The sequence below is a fragment of the Eublepharis macularius genome, chromosome 19 (assembly GCF_028583425.1).
Source record: "Eublepharis macularius isolate TG4126 chromosome 19, MPM_Emac_v1.0, whole genome shotgun sequence".
NCBI classification, from domain to species: Eukaryota; Metazoa; Chordata; class Lepidosauria; order Squamata; family Eublepharidae; genus Eublepharis; species Eublepharis macularius.
This window is the reverse complement of record NC_072808.1, coordinates 2958664-2978091: the sequence shown is the minus strand read 5'-3', so window position 1 is coordinate 2978091 and position 19428 is coordinate 2958664. Positions and strand designations below refer to the sequence as shown.

The following is a 19428-nucleotide window of genomic DNA, read 5'->3' as shown; positions in this document are numbered from 1 at the left end:
TTCTTTTATTCTTCAGGATACAGACATGTTCAGGCGTTCCTTTTTATTTTTACAGTATAAGACGCTAAACATCAGGCAATTTTTTCTGATACATGAATACATTTTTTCCCCACTCAACACATGTAATAATTTTGTATTAAGGCTTCTGTCAGTTTGGTTACAAAAAAGATCTCAGAGCGGAACCACAAGTGACGCCTGACACAGGTTGGACACTTGTCAGCTTCCCTCAAGTTTTGATGGGAAATGTAGGCGTCCTGGTCTTGCAGCTTGGCTCTCCGACTGCTGTCCAACGGACTTTTCAACTGTCACTTGTCCAACATTCCGCCAAGCTGCCTACATTTCCCATCAAAACTTGAGGGAAGCTGACAAGTGTCCAACCTGTGCCTTTTGTCACTTGTAGTTCCGCTCTCAGTTAAATACAGGGCTGTTGTTTGAAATATCAGTTATTTGAGGAAATTAGAAAAAAAGAGTCTTGTGGTAATGACGACAGAAAATGGAAAAAGCGTATGCGGATATTGTATACTTGCTTGGGTTGTTGGGCATTCTTCAGGCTTTAGTTTCTGGTGCTCTTTTGGGTGAAGGAAGTTTTGGAGATAATTTTCAGACCATAGCTGCTCCCTGTCCCGATGCCTTTTCCACTCCCTGAGCTGAAATTGCTTCCTCCAAAGCTTAACCCAGTACTACCACCACCTCCACCATAACCACTTCCAAAGCTACTTCCAAAGCCACTGCTTCCAAACCCTCCTCCTCCTCCTCCTCCATAATTCAAGCCACTTCCAAGGCCAAACCCTCCTCCACCATGGCCAAGACCTCCAAACCCTCCTCCTCCTCCTCCAAGACTGCCATAACCTCCTCCTAGGCCAGCTCCACCACCTCCAGCACTGGAACTGACAACAGCTGTAAGGAAAACATAAGACTGCTTAGTTGCCTGATAGATGCCTTTGTACTTTCTATAAAAACTAAAGAAATGATCAGACTGGGGACGGAGCAGGGCTTGCTGTTTTAGCTCATTGGTCTTCTTCGCCGGTCTATTTATTTATTTATTACATTTCTAGACCACCCTCCCCGTGGACGGGCTCAGGGTGGTGTAACAACATACAATTTATAACATACAGTTTAAAACAATAAAAACATTATAAATAAACATTATCCATGTGCAATAAAATTTCTCAGATGGCGGATATAAGTATGTGTCACACTTTATGAGCTCCTGCATGGGTGGTGGACGGTCTTCAGTGGTATGGCTGGCAAGAGGACAGCCTAGCCCCCACCAAACGCCTGGTGGAACATCTCTGTCTTGCAGGCCCAGTGGAAAGATAACAAATCCTGCCGGGCCCTAGTCTCCTCAGACAGAGTTCCACCAAGTCAGAGCCAGGGCTGAAAAGCCCCTAGCTCTGGTAGAGAACAAACGGACCTCCCTGGGGCCAAGGACCATCAGCAACTGCTTATTAGCTGACCTCCAGGGAACATATGGGGAGAGACGGCCCCAAAGGTATGCTGGACCCTGGGCAATTGTGACGCCTCTGGAGTTTATTGTGTCAGGGAGTCTCAGTGCATCTGTAGCTCCTTGCTCAGTTTGCATTGGCAATGCAATGGCAAACTGAGCAGAACCAATGGCTTCTCTGCTATAGTGATTGTGCATACAACATACATCTGATTTTTTTTTCAAAGATACTCCAACTTCCTTCACCACTCGCTAGTATATACCAGTGTACAGTTAGGGAATCTCTGGCCTGGCCAACTATATGTATTAATATATTATTACTGGCCAGACTGGCGAGTAAAGAGACATGTTAATAAAAATATAAATATTCAAGGTACTTACAGATGCTCACTGGATTGACGCCCTCTCCACTGAGCCTGTTCAAGAAGGAATTTAAAACTGAATGAAAACAAGTCAATTGACCACTGTAAATATGGCACACTGCACTTTAAGGCTGAATTCTGACTTTGAGACCCAGAGCCAAGCTACGAGTGACACCTGACACAGGTTGGACACTTGTCAGCTTCCCTCAAGTTTTGATGGGAAATGTAGGCATCCTGGTCTTGCAGCTGTAATGGAGAGCCAAGCTGTAAAACCAGGATGCCTACATTTCCCATCAAAACTTGAGGGAAGCTGACAAGTGTCCAACCTGTGTAAGGCGTCACTTGTAGCTTGGCTTTCAGGGCCAAGCTACATATGACGAATGACACTTGAACGGCAAGTGGATTGAGTAGAGGGCAAGTGAACAGGGAGAAATACACTTGCCGTTCAAGTGTCATTCGTCACTTGTAGCTTGGCCCTCAGATACCACTGGTTAGTCACAACTGGTGTCTCATATTGTTTCCCTCAGCTGCCTGAAGCCTGAGCCATTTGGCTCTACCATCATCTTACCAAGCTCCAGCCATTTTAAGTTGCACCAGGCTAGCTCATCCACTCAGGGCCAAGCTACAAGTGACGAATGACACTTGAACAGCAAGTGTATTTCTCCCTGTTCACTTGCCCTCCACTCAATCCACTTGCCATTCAAGTGTCATTCGTCACGTGTAGCTTGGCCCTCAAAAGCCCTCAAAATGATTGATCTGTTTAGTTAGGGAATTTATCTGCCACCTCTTCAGATATACCTGCTTGAGGTGGCTTACAAATGAAAACACCATAAAACCATAAAAGCAATGTTTATCGATATTAAAAACAAGCCAGTAAAAAGAAGCCAGGGCATTTAAAAAAGATAAAACAACCAATGCATAGCTTTTAAAAATCCATAAGACAGACCTCAAGCTAGAAGCAGAGACAGCTAAAAAAGATAAACAAAAATCCTTTGTTAAAAGCCTAGATGAAAAGAAACGTTTTGGCCCAGGATCTACAAGACAGTATGGTAGGCGCCACACTTGAGGTATCTCCATGGCTACAGCCACACAAAGGAAAACATGTCTGACTCAGACTGACTGACTGGTGCTTCTCTCTGGCATCATTTCCACAAGTGCCAAAAAAAAAAAAGGAATGGAAGACAATCCAGGAATTGGAAGGTAAACTCAGCACGGATTCCAGAACATCAACATTAAAAGAACATTTCAGGTGTAAGAGGCCACCTTCTGCTAGTTTTATGCCCTGGAAGACATCTAACTTGCATACTATTGCTCTTCCAGTGGTCTTCCATACCCATAGACAACCTTAGCCTTCAACACCCTGGTATTTCTGTGACTCCTCAAAGATATTTTGGAATAATAACAATAATTTAAAAAGTTTAATCCTCTCTGGGAAAGCCTAATGTGATGGTACAATTCTTTCATCCTCTGGAAAAGACTTCCGTATTGCATGAGAAGCGATATACTTGTTATGCTTTAATATAGTTGTCTTCAACCTATGGAGCAGGATCTCCAGCCCCTCCTACTGTATCATATAAGCCCCCGGAAATGGCCATTTTTCCCCCACTGCCTTTCAGAGGGATCTGCTGCATAGAAAGCAAGCATGCATGCCGAGAAGCACAGCAGGACAATAAGTTGATCTTTCTTTCTTTCCCTCTCTGACCTATAGGTCTTAACTAATATTTCTCAGCCTGCGACTGGGAATATGACGAAGAAAGGAAGGATTCAAGCCTGAGAAAGTTAAAAACAAAACAAAACAAGAAGCCACCTAAAAAGCTGACTTCCTTTGAGTTGTCTGAGTTCTCATGCTCTGAACTAAAAATTTAGCTAAAATAAGTAAATGCTCTACTCTTGGATTTACTAGTAATTTAGGGATTAAAATGTCTGCTGTAGGCACTGTTCATTGTAATATCAAGGGTTCAATCCATTTCTGCCTCGCCTTGTTGTCCCAAGCACATTCGAATAAAATATGACTTACAGATGCAATAGCACCCAAGCCACAGCCACAATATCTATCTATCTGAGGAAGATACACCCAGAAACTGCAGAGGGTAGTGCATTTAATCCTGCGAGCATAATTGCTCGTCTATATTTAGGAACAGTTAAGCTAACCAGACACACTGGGATTGTAAAACATGGTGTAATCCCCATATAGATAGGGAAGAGCAAACCCTCCTAGCTCTGTGAATAGTGCTGTTCACATTAGTCTTCATAATTAATTTCTTAATGGTTTTACAAGCTGAAGACCATCCTTGGGCAACGATGACATCCACTGAGCATTGTATGGCATTCAAATTTTCTTTTATTGTTTGGCTCCTCACACTTGAGGAGTAATCGTACTTCAGTAGGCTGTTATTCTCTGAAAATATTATTTTAAGCTTCATATTCAGAGCCAAAATCCAAGCTCAGGCTTTGATGGAATGTTGGCCCAATTCTAATCTGAGGGCAGTACCTGCCACGTACTTCAGCATGCCACAAATCTGCCGTTAGAACTGTATTAATGGTCAGTCTATGGTTTCATCTGTTTTATGGATCCAATACCCCTTGTGATGTTTGCCTTGTGTTTCCCATCCCCAGTTCTTTTGGTCTATTAATAATTGTCCTAGCCTTGACACAGGTCAGGTAATCTGTCTCCTCCTCTTCCTGTCATATGATCCTGAGGTCACATGACTTCCTATCATGGGCTTGCACCTGAGGGCCAAGCTACACATGACGAATGACACTTGAACGGCAAGTGTATTTCTCCCTGTTCACTTGCCCTCCACTCAATCCACTTGCCGTTCAAGCGTCATTTGTCATGTGTAGCTTGGCCCTCAGTGCATCCCCCACTCAGTGAGCCCATGGTCTGGAAGACTGAAGATCATTGCTTTAATATATCAGAATCCGTGACCTCTTTGGAAGGAGGATTCTCAAATTTTCTAATGGACACTGAACTCACCCTCCTTCACAACATAAAACGTAAATGAGACTGGTTTCATGTCAAAGAAAACAGTGTTACCAGCATTAATTGTTATGGTCACACCAAGTCATAAATTAATTCCTGTATGTGGCTGTTTCCATAGAGACTTTCAACGTAGAAAGTTTTCTGACTGTTGCAACATGTGTGTAGCTGTAACTGTAGTCAGCAGCACTGATACTAATCTTTGTACCTACCTGTTCTCCTCTCCTTCCAGCAACTTTCTATATGTGGCAATTTCAATATCAAGAGCCAGCTTGACATTCATCAGCTCCTGGTACTCCCGCAATAAGCGAGTCATCTCTTCCTTTGCCCTTTGGAGAGCATCCTCCAGCTCCAGGAGCTTGGCTTTGGCGTCTTTGACAGCCAATTCACCACGTTCTTCAGCGTCTGCAATGGCAGTCTGCAGATTGGCACACTGTAAGAGTGAAGACCATTGTTATGTTCTTCCAATCATTCATAGGATTTAAATTTTTATTATTATTGTTCCATAGCATACACTCGGAGTCGGCAATAAGGATAACTTTCTGAGTAAAAGGCACAGAATTGTTAAGTGGGGAATCTATGGTCCACCCGTGGTTACTAGTCATGGGCCGTTTCCACACGTCTTAATCATCGTGCAAAATTGCACAAAATTCACAGAATGTCAGTGTCTTCATGGTGCGATTTTCCATCATGATTCTGTTTCGTAGCACAATTTCTGACATCATCGTGCCACGAAACAGAGTCATGATGGGAAGACGCTGTCGTTCCACGAGTTTTGTGTGATTTTGTGCGACAGTTAAGACGTGTAGAAACCGCCATGGTGAGTAAAGCGAACTTCCATATACAGAGGCAGCAAACCACTGAATACCGGTGTTATGGGCAGCATCAGTAGAAGGCCCTCCCTGGCAACCAGTTGGCCATTTCGTGATACAGCTTGCTGGACCAGAGGGACTCTAGTTATGTTCTTACCTCCTATATCCACAAGAATGGACCCCAAAACTGCTGCCATGATAGATATTTTCAGAATTTGGTAACAACTCTATATACACCACTATTGGTGTATGCAGAGGAAAACAAAATTAGCCTTTAATGTCGCCGTATGTTTGTCCACCAGAAGAAACAGAAGGTTATAAGAAGGTTATAAGAAGAACATTGCTGCCCCGGATCAGTCAACCCCAGCACCCTGCTTCCAAACAGTAGCTTACCAGAAAAAAAAGTCTTTATATACATTTCTTTTCTCCCATTGCTACACAACAAAGCAGTGACTATGGTGCCATAAGCAGCTCAGTCTTTCAGGTGAGCCTGAACTAAGGGGCACCTTTCTAGGGAAGGGCACTCACTTCTGCTTTTTTGAGGGGATGATATTAGAGACTTCCGCAGGGCTCATTTAGAGGGGGAACATGCTGGAATGCAGTTCCGGCAGTTCCCCAAAGAGGTCACATGTCATGTGGCCCCGTCCACCTGACTCTCAGCCATTTTGGGACCGTTTCAGCCTAGATTGGGGTCAAAATGGCCCGGATTGGGCCTCTGATGGGTGGTGAATCACCCACTCAGCAGCAGCCCGATCCTACCATTTTGGGCCCCTTTTTGGCCATTTTTAGCCCCTTTTTGCCATTTGGGGCCCTATTTCAGCCCTGAATGGCCAGGATTGGGTCCAAAACAGCCAGGATAGGTGATGTCAGGGGGTGCGGCATATGCAAATCAGTTATGCTAATGACACACTTCTGGTGATGTCAAGGGGTGTGGTATATGCTAATGAGTTATGCTAATGAGTTCCTCCAGCACTTTTTCTACGAAATGACCCCTGGGCTTCCGAATCCTTACCTGGTTCCTGACATTTTCAATTTCAGCCCGTATCCTCTGGATCATCCGACTGAGCTCTGAAATCTCTCCTTTTGTATTACGCAAATCATCTCCATGTTTCCCTGCAGTGGCCTGGAGCTCCTCAAACTATAAATCAGAGAAAAGCAGGGGGATCACATTCCTGGTCAGGAATTAGTTTTGCCAGAGGGATGCTAAGCAAATAATAAGAAATATGACCCCCCCAAAAGCCAGTTGGAAAATCATAGATACTTCTCCTATGCACACTTCTTTACTTCCATAAGATGGGCTATAGGATGGTATCCCATAGAAGGCTAAATTTAGCCCAGCAGCTGTCAGCTTCACGCTCCCAACTCTCAGTAAGGTAGTATCACAAATGTGAAAATACTAATTGCACATAAACTCAACCTTTTGTCCCCTTTAAACCCTTGACATTTGAATGAGTCTTCTTTCTCCAGACAGCTGAGTTCAGTGGCTGTTAAGGAAGCTGAGTAATTAAAACGCTGGCCATTGCCATTGTATTTGATTTTAATCATGGTTAATTATGCTTATATGCCTATTGCCATATAAGCAGAATAAATTGACGATGATAAAACACTGGCCAAACCAGTACAGATCTTTGATTCTCATCAGGAAGAAGGACGAGGGAATATGCTGGCCACAATCCAACATAGGGTTAGGCATATTTAATTCACCTGATTTCTGTAGGCTTTTGTGACAGATTGTGGCCTTAAGAGAAATTAGGAATTGAGCTATTTCTTGAGTGTTGACAACACAACAAGGGGTATGGTGACAACATTTCACAGTTCTAATTCAAATGCTTGAATTTTGAAAATATTCATACTTTATTTTAAAATATTTACTCTGATAGTGTAAAAAATAAAAACAAACCTACATCCAGGATTCTACGGGCTATTCATAAAGTTCTCAATGTAGTTAAATGTTCTTTGCCTCCAACCCTGTAAAGGCGCTGAAGGTGGGGGAATTTTTCAGAATGACATTTGGTGTCTCTTAAGGATTTGCATCCAGAAAGAAAAATTGGTTGCACCCCATGCAAATGAGCATGGGCCTTGTAGTGTGCTATATACATCTTTAAGTCTTTACTAACTTTATGAAAATGATGCTAAACAGTTTGCCAAATCCACAGCTTCCTCTACTCTTTAAAACCTTGAACTGCAATGGTATCCATATTTGGAAATGTTTTTTGGGGGGGGCGTTATTCAAATTATTTTATATGCAAATCTGAGTCATGAGACTTCGCTTAAGCATTTCATACCTTCACTTATTTTTTAATTCCAATTCTTTTTAGATAGCTTCCTATCCCTAAATATGTTGAGATCTTGGGATTCATGTTACTTAAGGAAAAGGTCATGTGGAAAGAAACAGCTCGTGGAAAAACTAGACTTCCGGTGGACCTCCGTTAACAAATCTACTCACCTTGGTTTGGTACCACAATTCTGCTTCTGCTCGGCTCCTGTTGGCAATGTCTTCATATTGAGCTTTCACCTCAGCGACAATGCTGTTCAGGTCCAGGTCTCGGTTGTTATCCATCGAGAGGATGACAGCTGTGTCAGACATCTGGGCCTGCAACTGAGACAGCTCCTGAAAAATACACCACAAAAGATCAGGGTTGAATTTTTTTTCAGCTTTGTGGATCTCAATTTGCTTGGAAGCCAGAATCTCTTCCTGCACACATGCATGGAATTGTGTAAAATATGCAACCATTAGTAGAACAGCATCCAATTATTTCAAAGTTCATTTTTAAAATTTGGAATGCTTGCAGACTTTGATTTTGAAATCTGACTTAAAATTGACTTAGGTCTGGCTGATGGATATTAAATGTCAGAGTTATTTTACTTTCCCTTAAAAATTCCTAATTAATAGTATCCTAATTATGAATCTTGAAAAAAAACGATTAAATGAACATTGTCTGATTCTTGCAAGCAAATCTGCATTAACAGAAAATGATTGCGGATTCCCCTCCCACCCCAATTTCAGTTCTATACATTTGTAGAAGAGTAGTAGTGAATGACTAGGTACCTGGGATTTCCCAGGTAATGGATAAATGTGGTACTGATACTCTGCAGAGGTGTGTCAATTATTTTGGCACTAGCTATCTTCCATTTTCAGTTAGCTCAGAGAATAACTCCCTACTATGACCACACCAATCTGGCTACATGGATCCATGCCATGGTAACCTTGAGGCTGGGATACTGAAAAGTGCTCTGCATAGGTCTCGTAAACTCTACCTGGTACAGAATGCCAAAGCTCATTCACTATTGGGACCTACATGGAGTGTGCACATTATACCTATTCTCTTAGCTTGAGGGTTGCCAGGTGTCCTGGCAAGAGGGGGGACCTGGTACTCACCTTCTCCTCATTCCTTGTTTGGATGCTCCCGCAATGATATCACTTCCATATGATGTCATCGCTCAGGTACAGAAGTGTGAGCACTTCACAGCAGGCTGATTTGGTCCCCAAATGGGCCCAACTCAGTTTGTTTGGGGCCCAAATCGGCCCGCTGTGAAGCATGGGAGTGGCGCAATAATGTAACTCCTAGGAAGTGACATCTTTGCATTGCCCCAGGAGCGCACGCGGGAGGCCCACTCCAGTGCCTTTCCCCCCCTGCTGGCTAGGTCCCCACAGTAGCCCCACCTATTCCTTCACATTTCTGCCTGTGATTTGTGTACCTCATTATGATATTTAAAATGCTGTGCTTAATTTCTACAGTACTCAAAGAAAAGTGAATACCGCATCATAGAGAGCTCTCAGGAAGTTGAGTTCATCTGTCAGGGAGTCCACCTTTGCCTCCAATTCCACTTTATTCATATAGGCAGCATCCACGTCCTGAAAAAGGAACCAAGTTGATCTAAGAACCACGTGTCATTGTCATTATTTTGGTAGCAGATTGGATTTAAATGTGACAGTGTGCAAAAAAAAATGGGTTGCATTCTATACATCTTGTTTAAACCAAGTCACCTTGTCTTGCCAGGTCTCTGTGACCCAGATAGGTTATGCACTGGCATACTGAAATTGTTGTAGGTGTAGCTGCTGAAAGCTCTATTTAAATAAGCATGAAATATTGCACATTTCTGTTTGTCTTATATGTGTTTAAACTGGGTCCAGGAATGGCTTCATGGGGGTATCATTGTGGATAATGTGAGAACATAAGAACATAAGAGCAGCCGTGATGCCTAAGAACATCATCCCATCTAGTCCAGCTTCTAATTACACAGTGGCCAACCAGGAACACTGTAAAAGACCTATAAATAGGACACAGAGGACAAAAACTTCCTCTGTTCTTGCTCTGCTATATAGAGGGACGCTGCCTTTAACCATGGAAGTTGCATTTAGCCATCATGGCTAATAGCCATTGATTGATCTACCCAGAGGGTTTTTTTCTGAGAAAAGAGGTGGTGGAACTCTCAAGAGGGAAATGAGGGAGAAACACACAGACCCCCTTACAAAACGTCCATTTCCTCCAGGGGAACCAATCTCTGTCTGGAGATCGGGGGGGGCAGGGCCACGGGACACGAGAGGTGCTGGAACTCCGTTCCACTGTATTCCCACTGAATCATTTGTGACTCGTGGGAGAGAGAGAGGGAGAGGGAGAGAAAATGAGTGAATGAGTGCAAGCCGAGTGGGGCTGGGCTCCAAAGGAACATAAGCTGCTTTGAATTCATTCTGCTCTGCCTGCTTTATTTTCATTTGTGACTCGTGAGAGAGAGAGTGTGTGTGCAAGCAAGCAGGGCTGGCTCTCCAGAGGAGGGCAAGCTGCTTTGAGTTCATTCTGCTTTAAGGAAATACCTGGAGATTTTTTGGGAAAGGGGCCTCAGGGGTGGTTGGTGCCTTCTGACACACTTCCGGCGATGTCAGGGGGTGTGGCATATGCTAATGAGATATGCTAATGAGTTTCTGCAGTTCTTTTTCTAGGAAATGAACCCTGGATGTCAGCATGTTGCCGGTGAGGTAATGACAGTGAAGCTGGTAGGTGAGCGGGCTAGAGGAATAATCGCATGAACCACGCAGGAGAGCGAGGTAGTGGTCCACCACTCTCCCTAAACGGTGTACTTGCTCTTCACAGCTGACAAAATATGCACATTTCTTGTATGTAATTATTTCTATCCAAGGGAGGGAGAAATCACCAAGAGACACGAAGAAAGAAATAATGCAAGCCTATGCAGAGGAACTCCCATCTAACCCCAGGGATTTCATTGCAAGTGAGTCAGTAACAGTATCTTTTGATCAGATGCAGAGAGTGTTATCTTGGGTTCAGGCTAACCCAAATGACCTTGGGAACATGGAAGCTCACCTTCTTGAGTATGACAAAATCATTCTCTGCAGATGTGCGCCGGTTGATTTCATCTTCATATCTATTGGAACAAGACTGTATCTTTAAGCACACAATAACAACAGCAACTTTTATGTTTTACTGCTAGTGCAGATTAACCTAAATTATCTCTAATTAATTTTACCTATATCCTATTTCTGATTCACACAATGTGCAAAACACTAATAGTGGCACATGTACCTTGGTTGCAGGAGATGGAAGCAGAGACGGCAAAAGGCACTAAAACTGGGCTGTTAGAGAGTAGCTCCCCCCCCCTCCAGGTTTCTGTGTGCTGCAACTACTGTTCATGTACTTGTAGAGAGGAAAGGGCACTGAGTCCAATTTTATGTCATGCCAAAAGACAACATCAGCACCTCGCAGAAAATGCAATAACCTGCCTGCAAAGCGAATTCTTCCAGATGACTCAAACAAGTGAGGCAATCCGCGAGCTCCCATGGTAGGCAATAAATGCCCAAATGCTTATTAACCAATCTGACCTGGAGGGGGGAAATAATTCTCACATTAATCTCACCTTCCATTGACAGGCCTCATTTGTCTATTGCAGTGTTGCCTGGAGGCCAAATTAGACATGACGCTAGGAGTTCCTTGAACCTGAATGGATCTTCCCGGAATGTTAAAAAGGGAAATAACAGCTGCATAGAGTCTTAATTCAGAGTGGCGTATAGACCTACTGAGCATGTGGCCTACTCCTTACTGTGCATGAGATTTAGCAGACTGAAACCAACTCCTTCCCATGTTACTACTATTCTGTTATGGAAAAGGACAGGCTAAGAGAAAATGCCTGAATTTTCCACCTTTTAGGGCTAATAATAGTTTACGGATACGTGTGTCAGTTTTGATGGGCACAACTGCATTAGTGAAATAGTGACTCCCCTCTTACACTGAACTGTAATCCAAATCAGGGCCTCCTGCAGCACTTTCCTTTTAAAAAACATTTAGGAGATCCATCCATTCTTCTCTTTGGCATCTCTTGGGAGCCGAGTTCAGTGGAAGATTATGGCAGATTGGGTAAAAGGAACATTACTTTTTAAAAATTAAATATGTAGTCCCTTTATTTATAGAGAATCAAATATGGCACCTTCGTATGGACATTACTATGACCTTTGCAACCAGGTCTCACACACAGAAATGATAAATAGACTGCGGGCTCCCAGCTTTGAAATATTCGCTTACTTTGTCTTAAAGTCTTCGACGAGCTCTTGCATGTTCTTCAGTTCGCCATCCAGTCTTCCTCTCTCATTGCTGAGGCTAGTCAGCTGCTTTCTTAGATTGTTAATGTAGGCCTCAAAGAGTGGGTCAATGTTGATCTTGCTGGCACCGGATTTCAAGCCTTGATCTTGCAAGAGAGTCCACTTGGTTTCCAGAACCTTGTTCTGCTGTTCCAGAAAACGGACCTGAAATTTAATACATGAAGGGATCTTTTACTGAATCAGGCCAATATTGTTTTCTTCAGGCAGGGTTACCAGGTCCCCCCACAACTCTTGGAAGGTAGGCGGACCTTACTGAACTGCAGGGTAAGCTTTTGAGAACCACAGTTCTCTTCGTCGGAAGCTTATGCTACAGTAAAGTTGGTTAGTCTTAAAGGTGCTACTGGACTCTTTACTATTTTGCTACTACAGACTAACACGGCGAACTCCTCTGGATCTATGAACTGCAGAGGGCTCACTAGCAATGATACTACTTTGCTAGCAACACACTGACATCTCTTGTGGGCACACAGGGAGTGGCATCTGTGCGTCAGGAATGCTGTGAATGTTTCCCACACGTTTCTTGCCATTTTTTCACCTGCTGGCCTTTACAAGTTAAAAACATATTTACAACTTTAAAATTTCTAAAATTATGTCTATCTCTAAAAACTCACATCCAGACACAAAAATTACATTTCATTTCAACAGACTTATTTAAGAACAATATTTGCTCTGATTTTTGTGGCAGCTAAAGCAAAAAGTGCTGTCCTGTTGGAAACACGGCGATCTACATCTGATAGCATAAATTCTAGTTTGTCGGAATCAGAACAGGAATCAAAGCTCTCTAATGTCTTTGCCAGAAATTTATTTCTGGGCTTCAAGTATAAAGGGCAAACCAAAACAAAGTGGGGAAGATCTTCCACTGAACTTCCACATATACAAATGAGTTGTTATCCTGGGGTATTTTTAAATATTATCCAGCGAGTAGTTCCGTTGGCATAGTACGAAAGTGCAGCAATGTAAACACTGTTCTGAGGTTGTAAGCTGTTATATCTACCAAGTACGAGGCTTTTTAAAAAACGTTTTATACCATGGAGCAAATTTTGATTAAACTACTAACAAATAATCGATTAAAGTGTCCCCATTAAACACCCATTCCCACAAATCGAAATTATTCCCTGAATATCACAACAAATTGTCTGGACTAGTATAACAAGAGATAATATTGTTGAAAAATTTGGTGCGGGCTTTGTTCTTGCTTAGCAACAGATTAAAACTAAAACTAAGTTTACCAAATGGATCGCTCTTTGTTAGTAAGTGTTGTGTTAGTAGGAGTTTTTCCCCATGATTTTAAAATTGCTAAATGGGAATGAGCCATTATTATTTTCTTACATCTTCAAACTACAAATGATACCCTCTAAAATCTCCCAAAGGTACATTAAGCATGCATGTTTCAGGTAGGTAGCTGCATTTTTCTGTAGTAGAACAGCAGGATTTGAGCCCAGTAGCACCTTAGAGACTAATATTTTCAGGATATAAGTTTCTGAGAGTCAAAGCTCCCTTCTTCAGATACTAAGTAAGCATGTGATCAGTTGCGGTCTAACAAGAGAGACATTAAAAGCACCACATGGTCAATTAACCACATCCTCATTTAGGTATTAACAGTTTTAGCTCTTCTACTACACGTACTGTAAGAAAGCACTGTGTGATTGTTTCATACACACACCTGCTGTTTTGTATGAATTGGGTGATCCACATATTTTCAAGCATTGGTATGTTTAAACACAGCGATTGTTTTCATTCCTCCACCTTTCTTTTCTCTTTGCTTAGATAATGCAAATTTATCTATTTTGATGATCTACAAATGACCAGGTGATGTGGTTACTATCGGATACAAATGATTCCATTACTCTTTCTGTGGCAAAATATATAGGGGCAATAATTAAACATCAGGGACATGATATCAATAAGGTTCTTCCAATTTTTAATTTCCGCTTAAGGCAACAGCCGTATGAGCAGTGCTAGATAGATAAAGATATAAAAGTGTATATTTTTCTTTTGTTATGTATAGTTGGAGAGACCATTTTGGTCCTGGTTGTTTTCTTTGACTTCTCATGTTGATTTTTTGACCTGTGGATGGAATTATCCGCACCATTTTAATGGCATTTATATATTATTTTATACCATTCATACACCATCTATTGAACTGATGCAGAAATAGGCATCAAGTTTAGTATTCTATCTAAGGGCCAAGCTACAAGTGACGAATGACACTTGAACAGCAAGTGTATTTCTCCCTGTTCGCTTGCCCTCCACTCAATCCACTTGCCGTTCAAGTGTCATTCGTCACTTGTAGCTTGGCCCTGAGTTTGTAAATACGCTTGGGAGAATGGATGGTCACAATTTTGACCTATGTGCGGAGAAACTAAAAAAAAAATCTGAGTTTTCAAATGGAAACAGAATTGTCACGAAATTCTGCAACACCCCTACTCTATAATGATCAACCTTTCTATCTCTATATATATTGGTTGGTGTTGCTGTTTATCTCCACACATATTGCAAAAGAGGCACCATTTTTCCCTCTCTTTTGTAATGGTTTTCAATATTTGAAGAAACTCTTACCTTGTCAATGAAAGAGGCAAATTTGTTGTTGAGCGACTTGATCTGCTCCTTCTCCTCATTTCGCACCTGTTGGATGTCTGGATCAATTTCCAAGTTCAAGGGTGCTAGCAGGCTCTGGTTAACGGTCACTTCTTGGATTGCACCAACCCCAGGTCCACCACCACCAAAGCCTATGCAGTTTCTAGCTCCACCAAGACCCCCACCATAACCATATCCCCCTCCCCCACTTCCAACACCCAAACCACCCCCTCCTCCAATACCAAAACCACCCCCAGAACCACCCCCCAAACCAAAGCCACTACCAGATCCACCGGCAGAACCAAATCCACCACCACAGAATCCACTGCGCAAGTTGCTACCTCTGACAATGGAAATTTTCCTAGTGCTACCAAAATTATAGAGACTCCTACTGCCAAATCCACCGCCGCCACCACTACCAATACTGATCCTTCCAAAGCTGCCGCCACCGCCTCCACCTGTTCGAGCAACAGACATAGAGCTGAAAGCAGCTCGGTTGGCACTTGGGACGATGGCAGAGAATGTGCTGAAATTCCTGCCACCACCACCTCCACCCCCTGCCCGAATGCTGTAGGACTGCCGATTCATCATGATGGTTGGCCTCTGAGATGTTGCCGCAGAGGAAGAAACCTAAAGAGCAGAAGTCTGGGGGGAGAACACCAGATTCCATCCTCTTTTATCCTTGGGGGAACCTGGGCTGGGCTGCATCTGGAATCGGGCAATCAATTTAGTGCATTCATGCTTTTGACACTCCTGAGAGGCAGGTGTCTAATTGGACTTGTTCAATGTTAATTGAACACAACACACACCTACAGAGAACGATCTGTGTATGTATTGCCTGGAGGCTTTAACCCCTGCAGTTTTGCTATCGAATGCTTCATAATCTTGCCAGTGGCTGCCCATATTTAAGAAAGGTTCCATTTTCATTGATTGGAAGGGATCTTGAAGCTTATTCACTTACTCAAGAAAATCCTCACTAACTTCAAGACAACTCATTCCCCAGCAAGTGTGTTGTAATTTTGTTGTAGCTTCCGTAAATCTCACAGTCAGTTCAGTGGTTCAGGGCACGTTCTCCAACCACACAATTTAAATAAAATATTTCTTAACCAAACTAAATGATTGCTGCTAATATTATTCAAAGACTAGGCTTGATTCATTTCGGCTGATTTGCTCTGATCTGGCTGTAGTCCTACACAAGTTGAAGTGTTTAACATTGAATTATGGTACAGGATGAGCATCAATAGATGCAGACAGGGGTCATTTCGTAGAAAAAGAGCTGGAGGAACTCATTAGCATATGCTACACCCTTGACATCACCAGAAGTGTGTCATTAGCATAACTGATTTGCATATGTTACACCCCCTGATGTCACCTATCCTGGCTGTTTTGGACCCAATCCTGGCCATTCAGGGCTGAAATTGGGCCCAAAATGGCAAAAAGGGGCTGAAAATGGCTGAAAAGGGGCCCAAAATGGTCAGGATTGGGCTGCTGCTGAGCAGGAGAGTGATCCACCACCCATCAGAGGCCCGAGCTGGGCTGTTTCAGCCCCAATCCAAGCAGAAATGGGCCCAAATGGCTGAGAGTCAGGTGGGCGGGGCCACCTAATATGTGACCACCTAACATGTGACTGCCAGAACTGTGTTCCTGTGCGTTCCCCCTCGAAATGAGCCCTGGATGCAGCCAATTATGAGTGGGCCAGATGAACTGTGCATCAGCTCCATACATGGTAGCCTGCTCCCACATGAAGATAGCCTCTCTTGCTCGAAAGTGGGCATTAGAATTTTTAGCTGCAAAAGGAATAGATCACTGGATGGAAGCTCCAGTCTGAAGAAATTCCAGAAATGCATTGCTAATTAGGTGCCTGAAAACAGAGGATTGAGTGCACATTCCTTGGGCTTCAATTTATGTAGAAAGGAAATGAACTCCTTTGTGTAAACAGATCTGTCTAGGAACTGCACAGCTTAAGGGTAGAGCACATCAGTTTCAAAGTCCCGATGGTTGCCTTCACTATATTTTCTAGCATTGCATAGTTTTAAGTCTATCAAATTTTCCGTACTCCTCATTTCTACTAAAAAGTTGCTCATGCTGAGGGGAAGGGAAAGAGGACAGGAGAGTCAGTCATAGCTACTAACCAGGAGTAAGGAAGAAACAACCATTGGGAAACAAAGATCCAAGCCAAAATAAAGCAGGCAACAGGAATCACCAGATCCTGTCAACCAACCAGATTCTCATCATGGCTGATCCAGGGTCTTCTATTTGGGTTTCCAGGGCGACAGAAGGAGGGCAAACACAGCTCAGGCATTCCCCTGGCTCCGTTGCCAGGGGAATAGATTGTCTGGCTTCCCAATCCGAACACGATCGCCCTGATCCAGCCCCGATCCAGCCCCCCTCCTGACCGCTGGGTCGTTGGCCGTGCCCGAGCACGATCCGCTGGGTCCCGATCACACGATCGCCATTATCATGGGGGTTGGCCCCAATTTGTCTGCCAGTATACAGTTTTGCAATGCCGCCACCACTCCAGAATCCATTTTGTAAGTTTGACTCTGATACTCAGACAATCTGATGAAGGGAGCTTTGACTCTTGAAAGCTTGTACCCTAGAAATCTTGTTGGTCTTTAAAGGTACTACTCGACTTGAATCTTGCTTTTCTACCGTAGACCAACATGGCTACCCACCCAAAACTATCTTAAGGAGATCTGGCCACCTTCATTAAGAGACTGGTAGAGCTGGAGGTCTGAGCCAAGGCAAGGTCACCACTCCTGCCCAGGCATGGCAAAAACAAATTCTGCATGTGGCATCCATGATGCAATTTGCCATCCATGAGCTAAGGCAAGCACCAGTGTTTGAGAATACATACAGCTTTTCATTTGTCCAAAATCAGGCAACGTGAGAAAGAGAGAAATGTATGCACCTTATTTTGAAGGGTTTGGTCTTCTAGAGGCTCGTATTTGAAATTCTTTACATTCCACTAAGCACCACAAATACCCGTGCAAGGCTCAAAGGGCTCAGCAGACAAGATTTTCATGCCTTTGCTTATTGGTTGGGTAATTGCCTCCAGTTTTCTACATGAATAGCAGATCTACAGCAGCAAATCCCAAGCTATTTTCTGTGCCCTGGCAAAAGAACTACTCCCCCCGCCCCATGTATGCAAGGAAGCCTTCCTCCGCCTTTCTCCTGTCTTTCTCCTGAAGGTTGATTGACACATTACACAGTCCATGTGGAGTACACATGTCCACCACGCAGACTTAGAGCTATACGTTCCGGTCTGGTCTTTGCTTGAAATGATTCCTAGGCATGCGTGGGCCCAACTCAGGCAGAGATTAAAATGGAAAGAAACTTATTTAATGTCATTTCTCTGATGTATAATTATTGCCCTGCCATATTTTGCCACAGAAAGAATAATGGAATAATTTTTATCCAGTACCATGTCATCTGTGCTCTCATATTCAGTAGTTCCATATTGCATCAAAATATAAAAACATTTCAACATTAAAACAGCAATTAAAATAAAGCATTTTTACCTAAATGATTCAATAAAAACAAATTTAAAAAAACCTAAAAAGCAAAACAAAAAAAAGTCTTCACCCCACTGACACAAGAAAACTATAGAGGGAGATAGAGAAATCTCCCTGGGGAGGGAATTCCAATGTTTTAGTGCCACAACCAAGAAGGCCCTTTCACGGGTTGCCACCCCGAATTATGGCTTTAAAGGGTGATACCTGCACCTTGAATTGAGTCCAGAAGCAAACTGGTTGTCATTGTAGATGGAATGAGGCTGGAGCAATATGGTCCTTATGACCCATTCCAGTCTACAATCTGGCCACAGCATTCTGTACCAACCGTAGCTTCTGGACAGTCTTCAGGGGCAGCCTCAAGGTTGTTGGAGAGACTGCTTACAACAGACAGTTACCAGTAAACTAGAGAAGAACAAATGTGATTCTTACAGTAATAAGGACAAAGGAGAACACACCTTCTGTGCTGACGTTTAAACCTTGGTATAAACCTTGGTAGGTCCCCTAGAAGGATCTCAGGTTGTAAGACTTTAAAAAAAGAGGTTGTAAGTCTGGGAAATTGGAAGGCCACTGTCCATTGGGATATTCATTACTAGGAGAGATGGAGCAACACTCACAGTAACTATGAGCCAGTTCTGTATATTTCCTGCAGTGCATTAACCTCCTAGGGAAGGCAAAATATTCTTGGGTAGATAACTGTGTTCTGGTCACATTTCAAACATAATGAGATTAAGGGTGTGACTGATGGCTAACAAAACAGAGGAAACATATGCTTCAGCTCTCACATCGGCCCCTTATGCAGTTCATTGTGTGTAAGGTATGTGTGCAATGCACAGATTAGGAAGCATGAACAATTTCATCAATGGGTGCTTTTCTAGGCCTGGCTCAGCTTCAATTGCAAGACTTACAGTGCAGTGCAACACCCTTCCAAGGCAATTGACTTCAGTAGATTTAAACGGAGTCTACGTGGGTCTATTTTGCTGGTGCACCATTGTTGTTGCTTTTCCTGACCATCTGTGCCAGATTTGCCACCGTGAGTAGTCACTAGGTGGCTTTTCACTAGTGGCTTTTCACTAGGTGGCTTTTCACTATGTGGCTTTTCTGCAGCATTCCGGGGAGTGCTTATACCAC

General features: G+C 43.1%; 1 protein-coding gene across 3 annotated transcripts; it reads right to left on the bottom strand.

Annotated features, from left to right (window-relative positions):
* Positions 1-553: 553 nt before the first annotated feature.
* On the bottom strand, positions 554-15373 carry LOC129345932 (keratin, type II cytoskeletal 5-like). 3 transcript variants are annotated; one of them, XM_055003170.1, is made up of 10 exons: positions 14768-15373; positions 12132-12352; positions 10920-10980; positions 9359-9454; positions 8045-8209; positions 6611-6736; positions 4999-5219; positions 1826-1860; positions 703-897; positions 554-630 (listed from the first exon to the last, which is right to left on the bottom strand). In XM_055003170.1, exons 1-10 carry the CDS (start codon positions 15371-15373, stop codon positions 554-556), a joined length of 1803 nt encoding a protein of 600 aa, XP_054859145.1. The 3 variants fall into 3 exon arrangements, with proteins under 3 accessions (XP_054859145.1, XP_054859146.1, XP_054859144.1); XM_055003171.1 differs by having other exon boundaries at positions 554-642; positions 730-897; XM_055003169.1 differs by having other exon boundaries at positions 554-897; positions 14768-14937; positions 15004-15373.
* Between the last annotated feature and the right edge of the window lie 4055 nt (positions 15374-19428).